General features: G+C 47.0%; 1 protein-coding gene across 1 annotated transcript in view; it reads left to right on the plus strand.

The window, feature by feature from the left end:
- Positions 1-19,177, plus strand: part of TMPRSS15 (transmembrane serine protease 15) — a 1,377,509-nt gene that overhangs the window by 1,100,275 nt on the left and 258,057 nt on the right. Inside the window, exon 19 of the mRNA XM_086934040.1 lies at positions 9,893-9,988. Coding sequence (XP_086790166.1) covers positions 9,893-9,988 — 96 coding nt within the window. The remainder of the gene's footprint in view (positions 1-9,892; positions 9,989-19,177) is intronic.

Consider the following 19,177-nt stretch of genomic DNA (forward strand, 5'->3'; position numbering starts at 1 on the left):
GAAGGTCCTGGACAAGACTTGCAGCGCTAGAAGAGAAAAAAGAGAAATTACAAATTTCAAAATTGGCTCTTCGTTCCGTCTCGAGCTCACGTGTGACGCGTGGGTGCAGCTTCAGAGCACAGGAACAAGAGGATGCTTCCTTGGCTTGTCGCTCCTTTTATCCTTCGTCGGGCGGGCGTAGACCCTCCTCCAAACCGCCCCCCGGGCGTGGCTGGCGGTGTTGGTGTCTAGGACAACCCCTTCTTGGGCGGGAAAAGGCGCGCCCCGGCTACGCCGCTTCGGGCATACCAGCCGTGACACGCCTCCCGCCCAAAATGGTTTCCCGGGGAGATCGGGGTACTCCACCATACGTTCGGGGGGACCGAGTGGTTGCCCCTTTCCAAAAGGGATGACTCCATTCTTGGTCACTGGGAGGGTGAAGGGGCATTGTGGTTTCCTCCGCGCGCACACAGCAGTCGGCGGGGCCGGAGGTGCAGGTGAAAGAGGGCTTCTCTTGCTCACAGGAAATAATGGACCATTCTGAACCTGGCAGAAGTCATTCATAGCTGCGCGTTTTCCCACCGCCGTAGCTAGGGGGGGGAGGCGAGGGGGGCGGTCCGCCCTGGGCGGCATCATTTTTAAGGCGGCCGCGGCCCGGCACTGGAGGCCCATTGCGGCCGCATCGGCAGTCCTGTCAAGTAGGCGTGACACGAATGCATTTCAGTGTGGTAATCTGCATTACCGCACTAAAATGCATTGTCACGTATAACTACTGTGACTCTGAAAGCACAAACTGTTGTGGACTGCGTGCGCTGTGACAATGGCTGCCTCACCTCACTCAGCTTCACTAGGGCTTCAAAAGTATCACAATTTATTATTGGGAACATTCACCCGCGGCACGGCTCTGACGCCTAACGTCATGAACCAAAGACTAGAATGGCGGTCCCAGTCAGGTTGTGCTTGTACTTTGCAGCACATCCTGCTGCTGGAGCGCGGAGTTTGAGGAAGGTGCCGCCCCTCCCTGCGGGCTGTTTTGCTGGTGGCACCGCAAATTGAATCATGGCGCCGTTACAATACTGCTGCAGGCACCTCGCACTGACCCGGGCTGTCGCCTTGCCTGTTGCTCAGTTGTTAATTTACTCCCTGCCAAATTATTGCAGCCGCCCTTACTATTTCTAAACTATAAACTAAATACGGCCTCATTCAGACAAGCTACTGGAGCGTTGAGGACCTGATATCGCTGACCCTGCAGCTACGTGCAGTTTTACTTCACCTCTCAAACTACGTGAGTACATAATTTACATTTTTCAGTGTTCCCCAACGTTCTGTGCCACCCGGGTTTTTCACGAGACAAATAGTGTGAAGGAGGTTTCAGGCAGAGTAGGGCCTTATTTAGTCCACTATTCAGCCAGGGTTCCACACATACTGGAAAGTTTGTCCCAGGGAGTGCTTTCTTTTGCAGTTTTTTTTTATATGGCGCGAAGGTGACCCGATGGTATAATTGAAGGGTATTCTTGCGCCACCGTTTCATTACAAGGTCAAGTTCATTAGCTGTTTGGCACGTGGAAATTAAATTATTTTCCCAGAGTCACAATATTTTGGGCCGGTTAGTCGAGATTGGGACCTGGCTCCCAGTGCCAAAGTCAGCAGCCATTGATCATTTTTTCATGACCAACGGTTTCCCGGACCCTCATTGGGGTCCACTCGAGTTGGTCCATTCCAGAGCTAATTGCTGTCTTTGTGTCAGGGTGCCTCTGCCTTTCCACCATGTAAAGCCTCTAGGTTTTGTCCAGGCCCTCCACGCGTTGCTTCAAGATTCCCCCTCTTGCTTTCACGAGTCTGACTTCCTGTGCTTTTCAGTGCTCCGTTTTTTCAAGTCCATCTCCCACCAGTAAAAGGGGGGAGTTGTTCTTGTTGAATAAGCAGCAGCCAAGGATGGGTGGGGGGGCGGGAGAGACTATAGATGAAAACTCCATGCAAACCCTGTAGAAATATCTCACATGGACAACGACGGTGCCCCCAAAAGACCAAAAGAGCTGGGAGTGGCGAAAAAAATGAAGGTTTAGCCGTGTAAATGAATGAGACTTCCCGAGCTCTGCCAACATCATCAGGGTCCTAGTGTGACATGCATGACTTTTGTATCAGATGTTTCAACCTTTGAGAAGCAGGGCCCTTCCATACAGGACACTCCACCAGTGGCACGGGCCACCGATTTTAATGTCTCTCCATCCACGCAGGTGATCTTTCAGAATGTTATTTCACAGGTGCGCATATACCAGAAGGTTCTGGACCCCTGAAAGAACCGTCAAGTGCAGTTATCCCCGCAGAAAGTGAGGCGTGTTCCGATCTTCCACTTTACAGACTGAAATACTTGGTATTCTCAAAGAACAGGGCAGGGACATTAAATTTATGTTACCTTTCTCATATTTAAATGGATAGTACTCTTACAATGGGTGCTTATGGCTTTGTGGGGCCAGCTTTAAAACATTATAAGCAGAGATCTCTTAGGTTCAAGTCTGTTCCTGGCTGGATTTGGGCAATAGAGAGCATAGGCAGCTGTCGATTCACTTGTCTAAGGTCTCCTCTCCCTCTGTGATGACATTTTTACCTGTTGCATTTTTAATTGTTTACATTCATTTTTTTGCCTCTCATGTCTGTTAGTTGTTACTATAATTTGGTTAGCTTGATTCCATGTTTGTGGCAGCCATGCAAATTGTTAGCATTCCCTTATCTGTTACTAATATATGGGTTACAGTAATTGAATTTGCTTATGTCATGTCTTATTTTCGTCACGTCCTCGGAAGGCTGAAGATGGGAGGGAGCCAACGTTTTTGATGTGATTTCTGGTCTCTTCATTTGCAAGTCAGCTCAGCTGGTTGAGGCCGCCTGCAGAGATCTGGGTGAGGCTTATGGGTCACAGCTTACATTATTATCAGGGAGACTTTCACCACCATAAGGCTCAAGCTGATGTTGTGAATGCTGTGGGTGAGGCAGCCTGTTAGTAATAGGTGCACAGAAGAAGTTTTCATTACTGCTGCTTTGTACCTTGTTCTAATTATGTTCTTTGATTCAGTGGCTTGCCTTCAGGACTATTAAACTGTTAAGGAATGTGGCCATTGACAGAAGATGCCATACAGATTCATCTCAGTCATAATAGCAGTAGTCACGTGTTCCTGTATAGTCCATTTCATATGAAGCAGCCATACTGCTCATGCTCCCTCCCAGAAAAAAACGAGATCGAGGCTTGCTTTGATCTCTCTCCCCCACATCAACCGCTAGTGAAAGTCAGTGTTTTTGTAATTAATCATGGCATCATAATAACTACATGAGCCCAATGTCTTCTTGCCACAACTATATAATCAGACTGATGAGACTGGTAATGATTCTTGATGCCTTTTTTGGGGGAAAAAATGTGATAATCCTCAGCCTTTCTTTGTAATACTTTGGATTTGATGTTACCGTTTAAATCGCTTTATTGTCATTTTCATATGAAGATGGCAACAGGTCAGCACTGCTGAGTCCCGGCCTCTGTCTCATCTCGGACCCCGACCATCGCCGGAGACTCGACCTCCGGCGCACTCACCCGCCTGTCACCTCTGAGTCAGAGCGCACTCTGCTGTCACCGTCCCTGCACTCTCGTCTCAGTGTCAGACCTCTCTCACTCTTGTCTCAGTGTGTGGCAGACCTCCCCCCTTACTCTCCGCTCTCATCTCAGTGTCAGATCTCTCTTCCCTCTAACTCTCCACTCTCTCTCCCCTCTCACTCTCCGCTCTCTCTCCCCTCTCGCTCTCCACTCTCTCTCCCTTCACACTCTCTGCTCTTTCTTCCCTCTCACTCTGCACTCTCTCTCCCCTCTCACTCTCTGCTCTCTCTTCCCTCTCACTCTCTGCTCTGTCTCCCCTCTCACTCTCCACTCTCTCTCCCCTCTCACTCTCTGCTCTCTCTTCCCTCTCACTCTCCGCTCTCTCTCCTCTCTCTCTCCCCTCTCACTCTCCACTCTCTCTCCCCTCTCACTCTCCACTCTCTCTCCCCTCTCACTCTCCACTCTTTCCTCCCCTCTCTCTCCCCTCTCACTCCCCTCTCACTCTCCGCTCTCTCTTCCCTCTCACTCTCCGCTCTGTCTCCCCTCTCACTCTCCACTCTCTCTTCCCTCTCACTCTCCGCTCTCTCTCCCCTCTCACTCTCCACTCTCTCTCCCCTCTCACTCTCCACTCTCTCTCCCCTCTCCCTCCCCTCTCACTCTCCACTCTCTCTCCCCTCTCACTCTCCCCTCTCTCTCCCCTCTCACTCCCCTCTCACTCTCCGCTCTCTCTCCCCTCTCACTCTCCGCTCTCTCTCCCCTCTCACTCTCTGCTCTCTCTCCCCTCTCACTCTCCACTCTCTCCCCTCTCACTCTCCACTCTCTCTCCCCTCTCACTCCCCTCTCACTCTCCGCTCTCTCTCCCCTCTCACTCTCCACTTTCTCCTCCCCTCTTTCTCCCCTCTCACTCTCCGCTCTCTCTCCCCTCTCACTCTCCACTCTCTCTCTCCCCTCTCTCTCCCCTCTCACTCTCCCCTCTAACTCTCCACTCTCTCTCCGCTCTCTCTCCCCTCTCACTCTCCGCTCTCTCTCCCCCTCACTCTCCGCTCTCTCTCCCCTCTCACTCTCCACTCTCTCTCCCCTCTCACTCTCCACTCTCTCTTCCCTCTCACTCTCCGCTCTCTCTTCCCTCTCTCTGCTCTCTCTCCCCTCTCACTCTCCCCTCTCTCTCCCCTCTCACTCTCCGCTCTCTCTCCCCCTCACTCTCCGCTCTCTCTCCCCTCTCACTCTCCACTCTCTCTCCCCTCTCACTCTCCACTCTCTCTTCCCTCTCACTCTCCGCTCTCTCTTCCCTCTCTCCACTCTCTCTCCCCTCTCACTCTCCCCTCTCTCTCCCCTCTCACTCCCCTCTCACTCTCCGCTCTCTCTCTCCTCTCACTCTCCGCTCTCTCTCCCCTCTCACTCTCTGCTCTCTCTCCCCTCTCACTCTCCACTCTCTCCCCTCTCACTCTCCACTCTCTCTCCCCTCTCACTCTCTACTCTCTCCTCCCCTCTCACTCCCCTCTCACTCTCCGCTCTCTCTCCCCTCTCACTCTCCACTTTCTCCTCCCCTCTCTCTCCCCTCTCACTCTCCGCTCTCTCTCCCCTCTCACTCTCCACTCTCTCTCCCCTCTCTCTCCCCTTTCACTCTCCCCTCTAACTCTCCACTCTCTCTCCGCTCTCTCTCCCCTCTCACTCTCCGCTCTCTCTCCCCTCTCACTCTCCACTCTCTCTTCCCTCTCACTCTCCGCTCTCTCTTCCCTTTCTCTGCTCTCTCTCCCCTGTCTAGGCTGCTCTTACTGTCTCCAGTGGCCTCTGTCTGTCTCTGGTCACCCCTCCTCACCATCACACACGCTCACATCCACTCACCCTCACACCCTCACCCTCACCCACCCTCACACCCTCACCCACCCTCACACCCCCTCACCCTCACACCCCTCACCCTCGCACCCTCACTCACCCTCACCCCCTCATCCTCACACACCCTCACTAACCCTCACCCCCCTCACAGCCCTCTCACCCTCACTCACCCTCACACCCCCTCACCCTCACCCCCCTCACCCTGACACACCCTTACCCTCACCCTGACACACCCTGTCACCCTCATACCATCACCCTCACACCCCCTCACTCACCCTCATACCCCCTCACTCACCCTCACACCCCTTCACTCACCCTCACACACCCTCACTCACCCTCACACCCCCTCACTCACCCTGTCACCCCTCACCAACCCTCACACACCTTCACACACCCACTCACCCTCACACACCCTTACCCTCACCCCCTCACCCTCACACACCCTCAGTAACCCTCATACCCTCACCCTCACACCCCTAACCCCCTCACCCCCTCACACACCCTCACCCTCACACCCCCTCACACACCCTCACACTCACACCCCCTCACACACCCACTCATTGTCACCTCCTCACCCTCACCCACCCTCACACCTCCTCATCATCACATCCTCTCACCCTCACACACCCTCACTCACCCTCACCCACCCTCACACCCTCACCCACCCTCACACCCTCACAACCCCTCACCCCCACACCCCCTCACCCTCACACCCCCTCACCCTCACACACCCTCACCCTCACACCCCCTCAACCCCACACCCTCACACACCCCCACATCCTCACACCCCCCCACAAACCTTGCACCCCTCACACCCTCACGCCCCCTCACACCCCCTCACCCCCACACACCCTCACACACCCTCACACACCCTCACCCTCACTCATCCCCACAACCCACACCCCCTCACCCTCACGCCCCCTCACCCTCACACCCCCTCACCCCCCTCACCCTCACACCTACTCACCCTCACGCCCCCTCACCCTCACACCCCCTCATCCTCCCTCACACCCTCAGACCCCCTCAACCCCCTCACCCTCACACATCCCCTCACCCACCCCCTCACCCTCACTCACCCTCTCACCCATGCTCACCCACCCTTTCACCCTCACCCTCACTCACCCTCACCCTCACTCACCCTCACCCTCACTCACCCTCACACAACATCTCACCCACCCCTTCACCCTCACACACACCCTCACTCTTACACACACCCTCACTCTCACACACACCCTTACCCTCACACACCCTCACCCTCTCACACCCCCTCACCCTCACACACCCTCACCCTCTCACACCCCCTCACCCACTCACACCCCCTCACCCTCACCCTTGCACGCCCTCACTCACATACTCGCACTCTCACACACCCTCACTCTCACACACCCTCACTCTCACACACCCTCGCTCTCACACACCCTCGCTCTCACACACCCTCGCTCTCACACACCCTCGCTATCACACACCCTCGCTCTCACACACCCTCACTCTCACACACCCTCACTCTCACACACCCTCACTCTCACACACCCTCACCCTCTCACATACCTCTACCACTCTACCGCCCTCACTCTACCACTCTACCGCCCTCACTTTACCACTCTACCGCCCTCACTCTACCGCTCTACCGCCCTCACTCTACCACTCTACAGCCCTCACTCTACCGCCCTCACTCAACCGCCCTCACTCACTCTACCGCCCTCACTCACTCTACCGCCCTCACTCACTCTACCGCCCTCACTCACTCTACCTATCTATCACCCTCCCTCACTCGATCTATCAATCTATCGCCCTCCCTCGCTCTCACACACCCTCACTCTCACACACCCTTACTCTCACACACCCTCACTCTCACACACCCTCACTCTCACACACCCTCACCCTCTCACACACCCTCACCCTCTCACATACCTCTACCACTCTACCGCCCTCACTCTACCACTCTACAGCCCTCACTCTACCACTCTACAGCCCTCACTCTACCACTCTACAGCCCTCACTCAACCGCCCTCACTCACTCTACCGCCCTCACTCACTCTACCTATCTATCGCCCTCCCTCACTCGATCTATCAATCTATCGCCCTCCCTCGCTCTCACACACCCTCACTCTCACACACCCTCACTCTCACACACCCTCACTCTCACACACCCTCACTCTCACACACCCTCACCCTCTCACACACCTTCACCCTCTCACACACCCTCACCCTCTCACATACCTCTACCACTCTACCGCCCTCACTCTACCACCCTACCGCCCTCACTCTACCACTCTACAGCCCTCACTCTACCACTCTACAGCCCTCACTCTACCACTCTACAGCCCTCACTCTACCACTCTACAACCCTCACTCAACCGCCCTCACTCACTCAACCGCCCTCACTCACTCTATCTATCGCCCTCACTCACTCTATCTAGCGCACTACCACAGCATCATTCAGGGGTACCACAGCATCACTCAGCACCACCACAGCATGACTCAGGGGCACCACAGCATCACTCAGGGGCACCACAACATCAATATGCGCTACCACAGCATCACTGAACGCCACAGCATCACTCGTCGCCACCACAGTATCAATCTGTGCAACCATTCAACATCAACTGGTTCAAATATGTTCTCTCAATGTTTCAAGCTTTATTACAAATGTCACAAAGATGTTAATATTGCCATTATAAATTACAATAACTTTTATTTAAGTATTATGTATTTAAAAAAATTAAAAGCCATTGTTATTTGTAATATCAATACATCTAAGTCACGTAAATACAAAACATGTTGCATTACAAATGCTATAGGTGTCACATTTGCAAAAGATAAAAGTATTGGCATTGTAAATGACAAAGCTATTAATTTCGCTATTTTCAAAACCAACACATAAATAAAAAGTTTGTCATTTACAAGACCAATAGCTCAAACTTTCATAATGCGAGACCTATTGCATTGCAAATGCTTGTCTTATTAAGGATTCCAACAAATGCTTCTACGTTTAACCAGCTAAAGGCTGCACCCATTTCCCACTGCGTTTGTGTGTGTGTGTACGTGTGTGTGAGTGCATGTGTGTGTGCGTGTGCGTGCATGTGTGTGTGTGAAGACCATGGCTGTACACCTATTTAGAAAGCAAGTGCTTTCTCTGTCGCACCTAAGCCAACTTGCTAACTACAGAGGTTTGTTTAAGTGCTCTTGACAGAGTAGTAAAGAAGCACTGAGAAGCAGGTACACATGCTGCTGCTTTGTCTGTAGTAGTTGTGCTAGCTGGCTGTGCTAGTGCATCCACTGCGGAGAGCTGGATTTGATTTTGGAACGGGTGTACAGTCTAGGCCTGCACTGTGTGTACCTAAACATAAGTGTCTACCATCGTTATATGGATTGCATTAGTAGTGTAATACACCCAGTGCAGCAATAGGTGTGTACACTGTCGACTACTAATGTAGGGCTGATTTATAGTATGGCAGGTTCAATCTGAGGTTGCCAGGTGGACAGAATCCATTGTGAAAGCCCAACTGGCGGAGGACTGCTCCAACTTTATTTACAAATCACCACCTGCCTGGAGGGAATGACTGTGTCTACAGTGCACATGCCAGTGAGGCAAGGAGTTTCCTACTTATATTTCAAGATTTTTATTTGTGTTCTTTTCCTTGGTTCGGTATGCCTTGCAGGGTAGACCGGGGCACAAATAATCAGAGTAGTGGCCCAGTCATAAATAGGGCAAACATTATATACAGCAAAATAAAATGCCATTGAAAATATTGTTATTATTGCTACATTCAAAATGGTATATTTCAGTTCTGCACATTGGATGTATATGATGGCAGGACATGTATGAACGCAAAGACACAACTGTTGATATCTCAGCCTAGAGGCTGTATTGTTGCTGCTACAGGGGGTCACACATTTGAAGTTGGAATGGTAATCGCTGTAATTACATTACGGCTGATCCAAACTATCGAGTGGATTCACTGGTACATGTTCACAATTCAGTGCTTCATTGCTAATTTAAAATTGATTCTGGTTAATATATATGCATGGTCGGGCAAGGACAGAAAATAGACCTGGGAACAAAAAATAAAAGTGGCCAACATTAGTGAATCAAATAGCTATAAACTTGACCCATGTTTGCAAATCACGGTAGTTTTGAACTTGTAAAGATACGCTGTAGAAGTGTTTTGCAAAGTATGGAAATCTGCAAGAATTTGAGCTTGCTGCGGGCAATTTTTGTTTTAATATCAGGAAAATCATCAGTAAAAACCGTCCCTGAAGATCATAAAATAGGCCCACAAGAAGCCAAAAACCTGTAGAACAAGTCTTTTGGGCACTGCCTGTTTGCACTATTGGCCAGCCTTATACTGTATATTATCTATTTTTTAATATGTGCTTGAATCATTGGACGTGGTAAAATCTGGGAGCACAGTATCCAGAATTTCAGATCTTATTTGGTGTGTGCACTGTTTGTGGTCAATTAGCAATGTGTGTCTATTTCTTCTATTTCAGAACAGCGAATATAACCTCACCCCTAATATATGGAGGGAATGGAACTTTTGTGACAGTAAGCTTGGCAGAGAATGGCAGTCTTACATTTACACCAAGGTAAGACACCCATCTGGGAATGAGACACAACAAAGCCATCATTAAAGCTTCCGAAGAACAAATATTGCCAATCCTTCTATTGCATGACTTAATATACTTAAGATGCCCACAGCAAAGACAATGGCCAGCATCCCTTTCTATAAGCTTTTTAACATAGTCTTAATTGTTATAAAAGAGGCCTATTGAAAACTTGAATTGTGCATTGTTTCTTATTCCGCAATTTATTTAATGTTCTGCAATACTGTTGAAAGTGTTAATTGTCTGTGGAATTGTTACGCCTTTTCCTTTAAGCCACAGTCATTAAAACAGCCTGGATTGCTTACTGTCTGCTTCCCTCACGCTGTCTTGACTACATGCTATTCTTTTATATTGTCATTCAGGCTTTCCATTGTAACCACTCATCTCCTACAGATCTATTGAAAATGGCAGCCTAAATAAGATAAATTAACTCTGGTTCCTTTGGAAACTCCTTATTGACTTCATTCACCAAGTCCTGTCTGCTTTAACCCAAACTCCTCAGAAAAGGGGGTGGTGATGAACAGAGTGTCTGAATTAAGCAGACAACTCTTACCCAGTCCAAAGATCAGGGCTTGATCCATCACCGTTATTTATCTCACTGCACCATCCCAGCTCAGAACCTGGCTATATACAAATCAGTCTGTCCCTGGCCCAGTGCATCATGGGAACAGGGCAGACTAAACTACCAAGCCAATTCTTCACCAGAAAGGAGACAAGCTACCGGGGACCGGTTTCTGGCATTTCAGCCGTCTTCAGCCTGGCTTGCTTGAATCCTGATGGTGCAGTGAGAAAGGGACTCATGTCTGAGTATACCCTGCCACACCTATAGTGGGCAAAAACGATTCAGAAAAGGGGGTGGTGATGAACAGAGTGTCTGAATTAAGCAGACCACTCTTACCCAGTCCAAACATCAGGGCTTGATTCATCACTGTTATTTATCTCACTGCACCATCCCAGCTCAGAACCTGGCTATATGCAAATCAGTCTGTCCCTGGCCCAGTGCATCATGGGAAAAGGGCAGACTAAACTAACAAGCCAATTCTTCAACAGAAAGGAGACAAGCTACCGGGGACCGGTTTCTGGCATTTCAGCCGTCTTCGGCCCGGCTTGCTTGAATCCTGATGGTGCAGTGAGAAAGGGACTCATGTCTGAGTATACCCTGCCAAACCTATAGTGGGCAAAAACGATTCAGAAAAGGGGGTGGTGATGAACAGAGTGTCTGAATTAAGCAGACCACTCTTACCCAGTCCAAAGATCAGGGCTTGATCCATCACCGTTATTTATCTCACTGCACCATCCCAGCTCAGAGCCTGGCTATATGCAAATCAGTCTGTCCCTGGCCCAGTGCATCATGGGAACAGGGCAGACTAAACTACCAAGCCAATTCTTCACCAGAAAGGAGACAAGCTACCGGGGAACGGTTTCTGGCATTTCAGCCGTCTTCGGCCCGGCTTGCTTGAATCCTGATGGTGCAGTGAGAAAGGGACTCATGTCTGAGTATACCCTGCCACACCTATAGTGGGCAAAAACGATTCAGAAAAGGGGGTGGTGATGAACAGAGTGTCTGAATTAAGCAGACCACTCTTACCCAGTCCAAAGATCAGGGCTTGATCCATCACCGTTATTTATCTCACTGCACCATCCCAGCTCAGAACCTGGCTATATGCAAATCAGTCTGTCCCAGGCCCAGTGCATCATGGGAACAGGGCAGACTAAACTACCAAGCCAGAAAGGAGACAAGCTACCGGGGACTGGTTTCTGGCATTTCAGCCGTCTTCGGCCCGGCTTGCTTGAATCCTGATGGTGCAGTGAGAAAGGGACTCATGTCTGAGTATACCCTGCCACACCTATAGTGGGCAAAAACGATTCAGAAAAGGGGGTGGTGATGAACAGATTGTCTGAATTAAGCAGACCAATCTTACCCAGTCCAAAGATCAGGGCTTGATCCATCACCGTTATTTATCTCACTGCACCATCCCAGCTCAGAACCTGGCTATATGCAAATCAGTCTGTCCCTGGCCCAGTGCATCATGGGAACAGGGCAGACTAAACTACCAAGCCAATTCTTCACCAGAAAGGAGACAAGCTACCGGGGACGGGTTTCTGGCATTTCAGCCGTCTTCGGCCCGGCTTGCTTGAATCCTGATGGTGCAGTTAGAAAGGGACTCATGTCTGAGTATACCCTGCCACACCTATGGTGGGCAAAAACGATTCAGAAAAGGGGGTGGTGAAGAACAGAGTGTCTGAATTAAGCAGACCACTCTTACCCAGTCCAAAGATCAGGGCTTGATCCATCACCGTTATTTATCTCACTGCACCATCCCAGCTCAGAACCTGGCTATATGCAAATCAGTCTGTCCCTGGCCCAGTGCATCATGGGGTCAGGGCAGAGTAAACTACCAAGCCAATTCTTCACCAGAAAGGAGACAAGCTACCGGGGACCGGTTTCTGGCATTTCAGCCGTCTTCGGCCCAGCTTGCTTGAATCCTGATGGTGCAGTGAGAAAGGGACTCATGTCTGAGTATACCCTGCCACACCTATAGTGGGCAAAAACGATTCAGAAAAGGGGGTGGTGAAGAACAGAGTGTCTGAATTAAGCAGACCACTCTTACCCAGTCCAAAGATCAGGGCTTGATCCATCACCGTTATTTATCTCACTGCACCATCCCAGCTCAGAACCTGGCTATATGCAAATCAGTCTGTCCCTGGCCCAGTGCATCATGGGATCAGGGCAGACTAAACTACCAAGCCAATTCTTCACCAGAAAGGAGACAAGCTACCGGGGACCGGTTTCTGGCATTTCAGCCGTCTTCGGCCCAGCTTGCTTGAATCCTGATGGTGCAGTGAGAAAGGGACTCATGTCTGAGTATACCCTGCCACACCTATAGTGGGCACAAACGATTCAGAAAAGGGGGTGGTGATGAACAGAGTGTCTGAATTAAGCTGACCACTCTTACCCAGTCCAAAGATCAGGGCTTGATCCATCACCGTTATTTATATCACTGCACCATCCCAGCTCAGAACCTGGCTATATGCAAATCAGTCTGTCCCTGGCCCAGTGCATCATGGGAACAGGGCAGACTAAACTACCAAGCCAATTCTTCACCAGAAAGGAGACAAGCTACCGGGGACTGGTTTCTGGCATTTCAGCCGTCTTCGGCCCGGCTTGCTTGAATCCTGATGGTGCAGTGAGAAAGGGACTCATGTCTGAGTATACCCTGCCACACCTATAGTGGGCAAAACCGATTCAGAAAAGGGGGTGGTGATGAACAGAGTGTCTGAATTAAGCAGACCACTCTTACCCAGTCCAAAGATCAGGGCTTGATCCATCACCGTTATTTATCTCACTGCACCATCCCAGCTCAGAACCTGGCTATATGCAAATCAGTCTGTCCCTGGCCCAGTGCATTCGCTTGTTTCCTTCCCAGTGTAAGAATTGGCTTGGTAGTTTGGTTTGCCCTGTTCCCATCATGCACTGGGACAGGAACAGACTAATTTGCATATAGCCAGGTTCTGAGCTGGGATGGTGCAGTGAGCTAAAAAACTGTGTTGGATCTAGCCCTGATCTCTTGACTGGGTGGGAGTATTCTGCTCAATTCAGAGACTCTGTCCATCACCACCCCTTGTTGTTAAATATTTTGTCCACCATAAGCGTGGAAGGGTATACTCAGATGTGAGTCCCTTGCTCGTTGCACCATCAGGATTCAAGCAAGCCGGGCCGACGACGGCTGAAATGCCAGAAACTGGTCCCCGGAAGCTTGTTTCCTTCCCAGTGTAAGAATTGGCTTGGTAGTTTGGTTTGCCCTGTTCCCATCATGCACTGGGACAGGAACAGACTAATTTGCATATAGCCAGGTTCTGAGCTGGGATGGTGCAGTGAGCTAAAAAACGGTGTTGGATCTAGCCCTGATCTCTTGACTGGGTGAGAGTATTCTGCTCAATTCAGAGACTCTGTCCATCACCACCCCTTGTTGTTAACCCAAACTCCAGTAAAAAATAATTACAGGTTTTTGGCCATTCCAACTTCACTTCCCTGACCATCGCTAACACCCATATACCTATACATTCACACACCACGTCGAACCAAAACCTAAATCTCCTGGGATGTAAAAAAATCTCAAATGAAGTACACAATATGAAGCTGCAAAGAATCTGGATTCCACACACTCCATTTAAGAGCTATCAAAAATAAACACACTGCCAAATAACTGTTCTCCATAAAGCAAAATTGAACTGTTCTAGAATGAGCATATCTTATGAGAACAGCAAGAGTAAAATATTGTTCAGTCAGTAAACATTGCCTAAATCCCTTGCCTCTGACTGTCAGCAACACACACATTATAAAATCAATTAAAAATTTCCTTGTCAACAAAATTAGAGCAATATGATACATCAACCTTTTCAATGCCCAAAAGATGTTCAACATCTTCTTTTTCCTTTTTACATCACGCCTAAGGTGCACTTTCCAGTCCCTCTATGTTGACAATGTAGTCTGCAATTCAGTATACATTTTATGACTGTAACTTAATTGCATATGTTCTCATTGAATCCCTTTCCTTGATTAGTGCCACTCTCTAATTGGATATCATCATCATTGCCCTCTCTGCATAAGGTCACAGTCCACTAAATTGGCAAAATGTGTCCCACTCCTTGATTCTGATCCACATCTGGAACCCAGTGGCACTCTTGCTACATGATAGTGTGAACAGGATTTTATTTTCAGTTGCCATGGGCTGAATGTCCTTCCCACGTGAATAGTTGAGGACCTCTTGAAGGGCTGCAGGGTCCTATGATTTGCCATAGGACACCTCCTTTAAGGTGAATATGAATACATTTGTGAACAAAGGACTAAGCGCCTGATTTAGATCTGGTGGACGGGTTACTCTGTCACAACAGTGAAGGACATTCCGTCCTCTGAAATATAAATCCCATTACATCCCATGGGATTATTGATTCAGCGAACAAGACATTCATCACCTGAGTAACGCTGCCGTCAAGATCTATATCAGGCTCAAAGTTAATAGTAGTGGCCTTGCCTACAAAAAAGAGGCAAAGCGAGATATCTAATTTTAATTATGTAAACTTGATGAGTCCAAACATAAGCATAGAGAAAATTAAATACATCATCTTTTTGTGGACCCCTAACATTTAAATCTGACTGCACAAGTGAACTGCACCTACAGTAATTTGCAGGCTACTGAACTCACTGTCCTCTTCCAACAAGATTCCACAAAAAAGAAACAATTGAATCCCTACTTTAGCCCTTTTGGGCACCCTCTTCTCTTTTCATTGCATGTCCTCCAGGATGATCATGTTTCTTGTATTCACTGTAAAACTACCAAACGAATTCTGCAGCAAATTTGTAATTATTGAATAGACGAATTCATTGATTTAGCGCCAAGATATTGACCTCGATCATGAGCCCTTCCTTATTGGTGCAGTATTTATGAGAGACAAGAAATAATGCAAGTATTAGAGTCCCTGTGAAAATCGGGCATAATATGTACATTTGGGGATTCCTGCACCTTAATTCACTTGATTCTATACTTACCAGGCCTTTTTACACCTTGTAAATTGCTGCAGGTTTGAGGTGTCGAAATGTGTCATGGGTGAAATGGAACTGTTGCATGCCATTGAATAATGCTTAAATTCTGCTACCCCTACAAACAGGGGTTGCAGAAATGTTGGAATCTAACGAGCCACTTGTAATCGAGGTCGTTGTGTCCAAGGCAGAAGACTACAGCTGGAAAGATAACCTGATTATTTTCAACACATGAATTCAATTTAAAAGTCATATGCATTTCCAAGTTTCATATCTACGCATCTCTCAGCAAGACTGTCAGTTTCCATTGTCGACACATAAAAAATAGATGCTTGCATCGCTCCAATACAAAATGTCAAATTCTGTGATTTGTACTTCTAAGCCCCCAGCGCAATCCTCAGACTTAGACATGGAGGTGGGGGCTTAGGCAGAGCTTATGACTCGCAGAGTAATTCATGATTGCTTCTGGTTATCATGCATTTTTTAACAAATTCAGGTGTTGCTGTAATGAGAGTGGGACGAGCCGCTCGCAGTTCTGAATATCCTGCGAGTTCTCAATCACCCTTAAATCTCGGATCAGTAATTGAGCAGCTCATCATGATGCAGGAGACCGCATCCCCAGCCACTAATCTTGTCTGTTGTAGAATGCGGATCACTGAAATAATATCGACGGACAAAATATCGAGTTGCCAAAATATCGTGGACAAAATATCGACAGTCAAAATATCGAGTTTGTATCTACAAACAGGTAAGTACAAAAATATCGAGTACAAAATATCGTTAACAAAAATATAGATGTAAAAAATATCGACTTTATTAAAAACACTGTTAAATTAAATTAATATTAAATTTTAATTACTAAAATATACTTAAAACGACTTAAATTAAATTATAATAATTAAATAATAAATGAAAATAATAAAAATAATTTTTTTAAATCTTATTTGTTGACCCTGAACCCTAAAAATACCCCTTTACCCAAAAACCCAAAACTGACCCTGAACCCTAAAAATACCCCTTTACCCAAAAACCCAAAACTGACCCTGAACCCTAAAAATACCCCTTTACCCAAAAACCCAAAACTGACCCTGAACCCTAAAAATACCCCTTTACCCAAAAACTGAAAACTGACCCTGAACCCTAAAAATGCCCCTTTACCCAAAAACTGAAAACTGACCCTGAACCCTAAAAATACCCCTTTACCCATGAACTGAAAACTGACCCTGAACCCTAAAAATACCCCTTTACCCATGAACTGAAAACTGACCCTGAACCCTAAAAATACCCCTTTACCCATGAACTGAAAACTGACCCTGAACCCTAAAAATACCCCTTTACCCATGAACTGAAAACTGACCCTGAACCCTAAAAATACCCCTTTACCCATGAACTGAAAACTGACCCTGAACCCTAAAAATGCTCCTTTACCCAAAATTCATCAATATTATTTAATTAGCAATTAATTATTAATTAACAATAACAATAAAGTAAATATATTAGAACATTAGCTGTAATTATTTTAATAATTAATATTATTTTTTCAAAATTAATTACTTAAAAATTACACAAAATTATATATATTAAAAATGTACTCTAATTAATGTAATTAACTAATTACAATTAATTAATTAACAATTATTTACTAATACAAAATATGTTCAAAATTATATTAATTAATTAACTAATTAATATTAATTAATTATCAATTAATTATTAATTAAAAATATTAACAAACATATATTAATTAATTAATTATTATGAAATTACTTCCCACCCTATTCCCCTATAAACCCACAACCCGCTACAGAATTACATTACGCAATTATTATAAAAACAAAATTCATGTAATAAAATATTTTATAACATTAATACACACTATTCACACATATTATTACATAAAAATATACTATAAAATATTATATATTATTAAAAAATCGATATTTTTGCTATCTATATTTTATACAGTCGATATTACTTCACTTACCTGAAAAACGATATTTTTGTAGTCGATATTATGTCCAGTCGATATTTTGTCCAGTCTATATTAAAAACTCGATATTATGTCCAGTCGATATTTTGGAGTCGATATTTTGTCTCTATACCGTAGAATGCACATGATGAGTCTGAAGGATCCATCAGAGTTCAGCATGATTAGTGGCCCTTGCTGAGAAGAGATTCGGATTTAATGATAAACAGAAGGCAATGTACCGGCGCAGTAGATCACGCTCAACAGCGAGACACAGCCCCGTTCAAGGGGAATTGTCTTGTTGGTGCCACTGATCTGCATTGCCCTTGTTTACAATCGCTTTGAGCGGTGCCCCATGGGTAAAAGAGGCCCGCCTACAGAAGAGGCGCGCGCATGATGCTGCTGCTTTATTTGTCCCCATCCTTGCCTGCGCAAGAATATAAATGAGCAGGAAGCTGAACACTGAGCTGACCATGTGATACAACCTCAACTGCGACAAAGCGTCACACATCAATAAGACAACCTAAACAGCGACTAAAGAAAAAATTCGAAATGAATGTGGAGTAATGAGGCTACTCCTTCGGTATCCAAAACTCACCACTGTCAGAAGGAATCTGACAGACGAAAACAAGACGCAGACGCAAGGCTGCAGACAGGAGGATTACCACACTGTCTGCCAGTTTCATGATGCGCCGGGCGCGCACGAGAGCGGATACATCGATTTATGTTTCGCTTTTAAGGTGTATTTTCCATGTAAGGTAGAAACATTGAGTCAATAAATTATTTAGTTAAGTGTTGCAATTATGTGAGCTTTATTGGACCCTCGACTGTAGTGTATGCTCTGAGATGCGTTAAATTATTCATTGGCTGAGCCTGAATTCACTTTTCATGAGATTCTTAAAACACTGCACAGTGTAAAAATCTTTATCACTTTATTAGAAGTATATAGTTGCTTAAACAGGATGCAAACCACTGTACTCGCCCTACAAAACTGCTACTCTCTCATTATCAGACAAAATGTGCATTGATCGGAGTGTATGCATCACCTCACAACGCCTAATCACCAAGCTGCCAATGTCAGACGTGCTACCAAAACATATGCAGCAGCCTCAAAAACAGCTGGGGAATAACTGACCGCACAGCTCTCAGACCCCAGGAGCAGAATTATTGCAGCTGCACCAAAAGTTTTAAAAGTTATTCTCATCGCAAATAATGTTAACTAACCTGAGCTCTGGTGCGGCATTCCATTCATTCGTTTTGAACATCTTTAAGCAAAATCTGATACTGAGCACTATTTGTAAAGTGCAAACATATCACCCCCTTAAGGGGTTCAAGGTGCAGGGGGCTGTCTGGGACATTAAATGAGCTATTACCCAGAGTTACATGATGTTGAGCTGAGCTGCCGCCAGCGATCAAACCGTAAACCCTATGCTCCAGAGTCAGCCGCTCTGGCCACTGCATCACACCTCTCCCAGAATATTACTGGTCTCAGTTTATGTCAGCTTCCTCTTAGTGACCTGGGAGACTAGAATGGTTCACTCCAGCCTCCGATCTATGCAATGTACCTTCTCAGACCCTTTGCAGTATAGCAGTGCCCTGGTGAATAGAAGGTAGTATATATCACTGCATTCACACACAATAGCCAAGTTCAGTCAGCTTCCTG

This window comes from Lissotriton vulgaris, chromosome 8 (assembly GCF_964263255.1).
Source record: "Lissotriton vulgaris chromosome 8, aLisVul1.2, whole genome shotgun sequence".
NCBI classification, from domain to species: domain Eukaryota; kingdom Metazoa; phylum Chordata; class Amphibia; order Caudata; family Salamandridae; genus Lissotriton; species Lissotriton vulgaris.